The 7,906-nt window shown below is 51.4% G+C and overlaps 1 protein-coding gene and 1 non-coding gene across 8 annotated transcripts in view; both read left to right on the top strand.

Moving 5' to 3' along the window:
* The first annotated feature begins 377 nt into the window (after window positions 1-377).
* Window positions 378-7,906, top strand: part of CAMK2B (calcium/calmodulin dependent protein kinase II beta) — a 171,445-nt gene continuing 163,916 nt past the window's right edge. For all 7 annotated transcript variants that reach the window (XM_075558102.1, XM_075558098.1, XM_075558100.1 and 4 more), the window contains exon 1: window positions 378-442. In XM_075558102.1, coding sequence (XP_075414217.1) covers window positions 378-442 — 65 coding nt within the window. The remainder of the gene's footprint in view (window positions 443-7,906) is intronic.
* LOC142457466 (U5 spliceosomal RNA) lies at window positions 6,809-6,923 on the top strand. The gene has a single exon (XR_012786195.1). It is a non-coding gene; the product is annotated as a U5 spliceosomal RNA (small nuclear RNA).

Here is a 7,906-nt window from a genome sequence, read left to right as displayed (position 1 = left end):
AGGGTCGCGGATCCGGCCGCCAAGGCTGGGAGGCGCGGGCCCCAGCTGCCCGGGAGCGGAGCCCGGGAGCGCGGCGCGTGGCGGGGAGCGCGCGTGTACGGGGCGGGGAGGCGGCGGCGGCGGCGGCTCCTGCGTAGGTGTGAGGCGCGCTCCTCGCAGGGAACGAGCTGGCAGCTCTGGCACGCGCCCGCCGCCCGCCCGCCCGGCGCAGCCCCCACTCGGCCCCCGCCCGGCGCCAGGCACCGAGGTGTCGTCGCGCCCGCGCCCGCGCCCGTGCCGTCGCCGCTGTGCCCGCGAGCGGAGCCCGAGCCCGAGTCGGAGTCGCAGCCGCGGGAGCGCAGTCGGAGCGCACGCACGCCGAGCCCATCGCCGCCGCCATGGCTACCACAGTGACCTGCACCCGCTTCACCGACGAGTACCAGCTCTATGAGGATATTGGCAAGTAAGCGCCGCGGCCGGATCGGGCCCTGGGCGGCGGCGGCGGCGCCGGGGGTCGCGAGCGGACGCCGGGGGAGCCCGGGCTGCCCCTCGCCCGCGGGCTCCGGGCGCACTGCGGCCGGACCCGGAGCGCACGGCCCTGCCAGCAGGGAGCCCGGGGCCCGTCCCGCCCCCGGGCGCCCGGGCCGCTTTGGCCCTGCCGGGCGCGGGGCGCTGACCAAGCTGGGAGCGCGGCGCGGCGGGGGCGGCAGCAGGTGTCTCCGAGCGCCCGGCAGACGTGACGCATTTGGCGGGGAGGAGGTCAGAGAGGAGGGCGGCCGGGGACTCGAAGCCCCTTGGAGGGCACCTCTGACCCCCGCGGACCAGCCCTAGGAGCTAGGCCCCCCCCCCCCGCAGTCAGCCCGGTGCGGGTGCCGGGATCCGCGGTCACCCACCCCCTCGCGCCTGCGCCGCCCGCTGCCTCCTCCGCGTGTCTCCATCCATCGCTGTGGGTGCTTGCGGGACTCTGGGCAGGGCTGGGCCTGGAGGCGACAGGTAGCCATGGAAGCAGCCTCTGCCATGGGGGTCCCCAGCGAAATAGGGATCTGAAGGATTTCCTCCAAGATTCTTCTGGAAAAGGGGTATTAGGAGAGCTGGGGACTGAGGTCAGGAGCCTGGATCAGGTCATGGGGAAGGAAGGGGTGGGGATGAACGGGAGAGGAGGCATCTGGCCCCGTCTCTGATGTTCAGATCCATCAAAGTAGGCGGGAGGCTGGTGTTTGGAGAGTTATTTGTGTGTGGAGAGGGGGTAGGGGAGGGGCTCCAGAAGGCTTGATCACACGGCAGAAGGCGCTGTGGCTCCTGCATTCTGCCTACCAGCCCTGGCAATGTGGGCCAAGCCCTGGGGTTGGGATCCCCAGACAGGCTTTGCCATGCACGTCAGAGATGGGAAAGTGAGACTTGTGGAGGAGGAGCTGGGGGGGGGGGGGGTGGTGCTGGGGGAAAGCCTTGGCAAGAACCTTCTTTGGCCTGGGGTTCCTGTTCGGATAAAGGGGGCTGCACTTGGCCTTCCTCTGGGTGGTATGGCTGCGGAGGTCCCTGATTCCCCCAGGCTACAGGCTGTCTGGAGTTGGACTGGCTCGCTGGCAAGATTTCCTCTTACAAATCTAGCACCAGACGCCCCCCCCCCCCTTTCCCCCTCTTTCTAAAAAAAATGTGTGTGATACCTCGTGAGTGAGGGGCCTGCTCATTGGTAATTGTGGAGTGCTGAGAGCATCCGAGGTGTGTGGGGGCGTGCTTGCGCGGTCGAGCTGTAGAGAGGATGTGACAGAGTGAGACTGGGAGGCAAGAAGAGGAGCGGAACAGCCACAGCTGGGTGGCACTGGTAGGTGGTGGTGGAGGGGGGTGGTCAAGGCTGGCCAGCTAGCCGAGACTGGGTTGTACTGGAGAAATGAGGCCCAAGGGAAAGAAAGAGGAGCCCTACTTCCTGAGTTTCTATGGCGTCTGGGACCTTCTCAGGGCACCTACCCTTGGTGCTGGGGACAAGCCTTTGGGGAAGCTTCAAGGAGCTGCTGGGCCTGGAGACTTTCAAGGAAGGCAGTGGTCAGTCAGGCTGGGTCCACAGGTGGAGGTGTGGGCAAGATTTTACCCCCACCATTCTCTGCTCTCCCAATTGGCATTCAGTTGAGTGAGTTGGCTTCTGTCTGTGAGAAGGAGAATCTGTCCCCTTTGTCCTCCAGCGACGTAGGGGGAGGATAGTAGGGGCTCCTGAAGGGCTGATAATGATCCTGCTTCTTTGACGAAGATCACAGTGGCAGTGAGAGGAAGGTCACTGATCTAGTGAGGCCTAGTTTGGCCTGCTGTGCTACACCCAAGACTGCATGCTGGCACCCTCCGTCTCCTTTCCAGTGACAGCCTGGATGCTGGCCCCACACGCCTGCCTGTTCCTTCAGCTCAAAGTTCAGTGGGTCCTGGCCCTTCTTGGCCGGGGTTCAGCAGCAGCAGCAGCAGCAGCAGCAGCAGCAGCAGGCGCCAGCTTCTGTGATCCCTCAGTTCCAGAAGCCACTGGTTCCCATGATAGGCTGCCACCTATAAGGCTCCCTTTGGGAATCTGAGAGGGGTCACAGACCCTTGGTGGAGCCTTGGGAGGTGAGAGGTGACCTTGTCAGACTCCAGCTCAGCGCCCTAGAGACTGGTCCTGCCTTGTCCAGTGGAAACAGCTGCTGGCACCAACATGACTGAGGGACACTGAGCACTAGGGCTGGGAGCAGGCCTGGGCATGCAGAGACCATGCAGGAGAAGCGCTCTGGTACACAAGAGTAGGAGCAGCCTCAAGAAGGGACCAGTGTGGCCAGTCCTGTGCGGGGGTGCCAGAAGAATAGAGACAGGTGAGCATGAGCATGTAAGGCCAGGAGGGAGGGGGAAGGGTTGCCGCCTATATGGAATTGACCTCCTGAGGAGTTCAGCCAGCTTTAAGATGCACCAGGCCCAGTAAGGGGGCTGACTGTTCTGGTGGCGGTGATGGCGTGGCTTGGGGTGGGGAGGAAGCATAAGAGAGATCAGATTGCTGTTGTAGGCACCGTGTGCAGAGTGGGTGCTAGGTAGGAAGGAAGGCCCTGGGGCAGGGGTCTTTAGCCAGGGTCCTCTGTGAGGGCCATGGTGGCTGCAATGGCTGGTTGTTGACAGATTCTCTCAGTGCACACAGTTGGTGTTACTTCTCAGCCCAAGTTATTTAAAGCTACAGCCCCTGGCACCCAGTCAGGTGACACTGAGCAGCCTGCTCTGGCAGGCTGGGCTGCAGGCCACCTCCCCTGCCTCATTGCCCTGACTGTTGTCTTTTTCTGAGTATTCTATCAGGGTGGCCTGGATAACATGGCCTAACTTGCCAAGAGGAGCTTGCCTGTCTCTGGTTCTGCCCAGAGGCAGACCAGCTCAGCCTCCTGGAGACTGGTCCTGCCTTGTCCAGTGGAAACAGCTGCTGGCACCAACATGACTGAGGGACACTGTGAGCACTAGGGCTGGGGGCAGGCCTGGGCATGTAGAGACCATGCAGGAGAAGCGCTCAGTCACCTGTTTTACCAATCCTGAGATTTCAACTTTTTAATGTGGGATCGGTAATTAAAATCCAGAAAAATATCAGGGATAAGAAAGTGAATATCGATGTTTCTTCTACCCAGAACGAAAGACTCTTATATTTGGTCATTTTGACCTTAAGACTTAAAAAATATATACTTTCATTGGCAGATACTTCACATATCCTACAACTTAATCCTTCAACATAGTAAGAAGATTTGTGGGATCATCACTACAATCAATGTCAGGACATTTTCTTCTTGTCCCGTGGTTGTTAGCACTCCATTTCCCCCCAACCTCCCCTGCCATGCCCCTAGGCAAGTTACATCTGGACAGACCAACCTATCCTGGTTTTCATATACAGAAAAACCTTACAAAACACAACAGCAAAAATGACTAGACAAAACATAGAAAAACCTCAATCAAAAAGAAAGCAGAAAATATTAAAAAATGGAAACAACTTTAAAATGGGTCAAAAGGGAGATTAAATGATGAGCTATTACATTTTAATCCAACCACGTCTGCCGTAACTGACTTTACAATCTTATCCACAAAGCTCTTCACACCGTGGACTGTGGTCACTGGATTCTCTGGAGGCTGAATCCACGGGGGGACAATGCAAGTGGAATTTGGGTCTCCACTGTCATCCACAGCCTTTTGAAACTGAGTGTTCGCAGTGTAAGCAGTCTTCCCGCCTTCAGATTTAGGTTTGATTATTTACAATCCTTGGATCAGCCAGGCTGGTGTGCTTTTCCGTGTGGACTTAGTTGATGACTCACTTAGATGGCTGCTTATTTTAAGACAAGCCTTTCAGACCCCAGATCCTATTCTTACTGATAGCGGGAACTTGTTTATGTTTTGTCTGATTTTCTGTATATGAAATCCAGGATAGATAGATCTATAGAGACAGGATCTTGATTGATTATTGCCAAGGGGCATGGCAAGGGAAGATGGGAGGAAATGGGGAGCGAACGAGTCTGAGAAGAAAATGTTCTGAAACTGATTGTGGCGATGATTGCACAGATCTTCCTGTGATTGAATGACTAAATTGTACGATATGGAAAGCATATGCCATTAAAACTATTTTTTCAAAAGATCTTAAGTAAAAATGACTGAATATTACAGCATTCAATTCTGGGCAGAAGAAGCACGGTAGGAGATTTCTTCACCACACTTTGCTCTAGCCTCCACATCTTCAGTAGAAGAAACACAATGGGGGGGTTGACCACACTTAGCTAGAGCACCCACATTTTCAGTGACCGCTTCATGAGGACCTTGAGCAGGGCCATGTCATAAGAACGAATGGTTCTTAGATTGTGGTTATGAAGAAGTGCAAGCCCCAATCCATTCATATATGCCTCTGGTTCATTTCAGAGACATCGTCATCATTTTATGATAGAGAACATTATAAATCACCCCCATCTGGCATAGGTTAATTCTATTGATAGTGTCATTCATTTAGTCAATGGAATAAAATTTAAAATCCTGTGGAGAAAAGGAAATTATCCAAGTATAGGCCAGCCTCAGACTGAAATACATGAATTGTTGACTCATACAGATTAAACTCTTAAGTGTCTAGACACTATTTACACAAACAATGGGATTTGATGATAGAACAAAACTTTAGATAGCACTCATTTACTTAAGTACAGCTATGCCTAGCAGATTAATATATGTCATAAGCAAAACAAAGAGGGTATTAAAATAATAAATATAAGGTAGTACTGGCCCACCATTCACTGGGCACCATTGAGGCAAGGGATCAGAGTCAAAGTCCAACGACCACCCATTCCATAACCTTGGGATAGCGGTCATCTGCTTCTTCCCACACCAACACATCTCAGCTTTCAGTTCAAGAGAGTATGTTGCTCTTCAGTCTGCTGCAGAGGAATTTGAGGTCAAGCCCAATTTACTCAGTGGGCTTTCTACGGCCAATCCTTTTGCTGTGACCTTTGAAGGATACTGTATGCCTAGAAGGACAGAGTCTAAAGTCCCAGTAGTCTACAGAACACCTGGGTCACCAAGGTGTGGCTAGAAATGAGGTCAAAAGTATCCAATTAGGAATATAGTACAGGACATATTCTCCCCCTGTGTTCTATGTAAGTATTGTTAAGCATTCCTACCTCCCCTGCCGCAGGGAGTTGTTTCCTCCCCCCCTCAACTTTACACGTGAACGCATGTATAACCACCTTTTCTGAGCAATACATGCCCTGCTCGCTCTACCCTGACTTGTATCTCCAGCAACTTTCACGTATTACTCTTGGAGGACTGTCTGTTGATTCGGGGTGACCGTGGCACAATGTTGTATGGCAGAAACGGAATGGTCTTCTTTCCCCCCACATCTTGGTAAAACTGGCCCCAGCTGAGGTGAGGTCTCCTCTGTCACAGTGGTTTCCGGGTCGTACATCTAAAGGGGGTGATAGTGTGGCCCATGGGCACGAGGCAGGCTCTCTACCTCAATGCATGGGAGACTGCTTTAGAAGATGGCATGACCCGAGAGCAGAAGCGCGCCTCTTCTTGGCATTTATCCTTACAGCAGTGGATTCATACAGCATTTGTCCTTTCGTGATGAGCGAACGTCACTCAGCATAATGGTTTTCACGTCCATCTATGCCATGTGGTGTTTCACCGCTGTATCTAGGGAGGCATGGTATCCCATTTGGTGAATGTCCCGGAGCTGCTTTAGGCATTCTCCCGATGAGCATTTAGAGTCTACATTTTAGACTGCTTCCAGGTTCTTGCTGTTGTGAAATGCGTTTCAGTAGGAGGGCGCATGTCTGCTCCTGTTCTGTCCCCTCTGTCTTTTGGGTACATGCCCAGCAGAAGCATTGCTGGGTCGGATGGTGTTTCTATTCCCGGTTTTAGGTAGTGCGGGATCACTTTTCCCAATGGCTGTATATATTCACAAGCCCACCGGCAGTTATATAAATTCTGATCTCTCTGCACCTTCTCCAGCATTGATTGCTCTCTGATTTTTTTGTTTTGTTTTGTGTAAATCGGGCTCTCATTGTGGGTATAAGGTGATGTGACATTATAGTTTCGATTTGCATTTCCTGGAGAGCTCGTGAGCATGGGCATCTCCTCATGTGTTTGTTAGCCATTCAAGTGCCAGCCCCTCTGAATTGGCGATGCCGTGTCCTTTGCCCATCGTTTAATTGGATTGTTTTTGTCTTGTTGAGGTTTTACAGACTTCTATCGATTTTAGTAATTCGTTCCATGTCCGTTGTGCCATTGCTAAAGGTTTTCTCCCCCCATCCTCTAGGCTCTTGTTTTACTATTTTGCCTTGTAATACTTTAGTTATAAAACAGTCTTATTGGCATGCTCTGGTTTCTCTTCAAATCGTATAAATCTTTCGCCTTTTACTAAAGATTTCCGTGGAGAGGAACAAGTAAGAGTTTGTAACTAATTTTTTGAAGTCCTACTCTGTAGGACTGAAAAAAAAAAACCAAAAAAGAAAACAGTCTTATTGGCATATAATTTAAAAGTAATACAATTTAATTGTTCAGTCATACTAAGAAGAGTTATATGATCATCACCACAAACCATTTTAGAACATCTACTTTGTTCCTGTACTCATCAATGTTAGCGCCCTATTTCCCCCCAGCCTCCCCTGTCATGCCCTCAAGAAACCACTAATCTAGTTACTGTCTCTATATAGACAAAAGATCTTAAAACAACAACAAAGTGACACTGCTGGGAGGATGGAGGGAGGGTGGGTTGGAAAGGGGGAACCTCTTACAAGAATCTACATATAGCCTCCTCTCTGCGGGACGGGCAACAGAGAGGTGGGTGAAGGGAGATGTTGGACAGTGCAAGATATAATAGGGTAATAATTTATCAATTATTGGGGGTTCATGAGGGAGCGGGGAGCAGGGAGGGAGGGGAAAAGGTGAGGAGCTGATGCCAGGGGCTTGGGTGGAGAGCAAATGTTTTGAGAATGATGAGGGCAATGAATGTACAGATGTGCTTTACACAGTTGATGTGTGTATGGATTGTGATAGAATTGTATGAGCCCTAGTGGAACGATTAAAAAAAAACCCAACAATGACGAAAAGCAAATAAACAAAAAAACCTAGCAACAATAGCAAAGTAGAACAGAAAAACAAAGTAAAAGAGCAGAAAATATTGAAAACTAGAGCAAATGTAAAATGTGTGGAAAGGAAGATCGATGGATAGATAAGGTGTTAAATGTTAACCTGACTGCATCTGCAGTGATCCACTTTCCAATGGAGTCTGCGTGATAGCCAGGCTATAATCCACTTTCCAATGGAGTCTGCATGATAGTAAGGCTATTCAACTATTTCGTTGACATATGGTTAAATTCTATGTGCTAAACTTTTATTGAGAAATTTCCAACTATGTTCATGAGGGATATTGTTCTGTATTTTTCTAGTTTGGCTATCAGAGTATACTCAT

The sequence above is a fragment of the Tenrec ecaudatus genome, chromosome 9 (genome assembly GCF_050624435.1).
Source record: "Tenrec ecaudatus isolate mTenEca1 chromosome 9, mTenEca1.hap1, whole genome shotgun sequence".
Classification (NCBI taxonomy): domain Eukaryota; kingdom Metazoa; phylum Chordata; class Mammalia; order Afrosoricida; family Tenrecidae; genus Tenrec; species Tenrec ecaudatus.
Note: the sequence above shows the minus strand (reverse complement) of the source record. Positions and strands in the feature narration are given on the sequence as shown.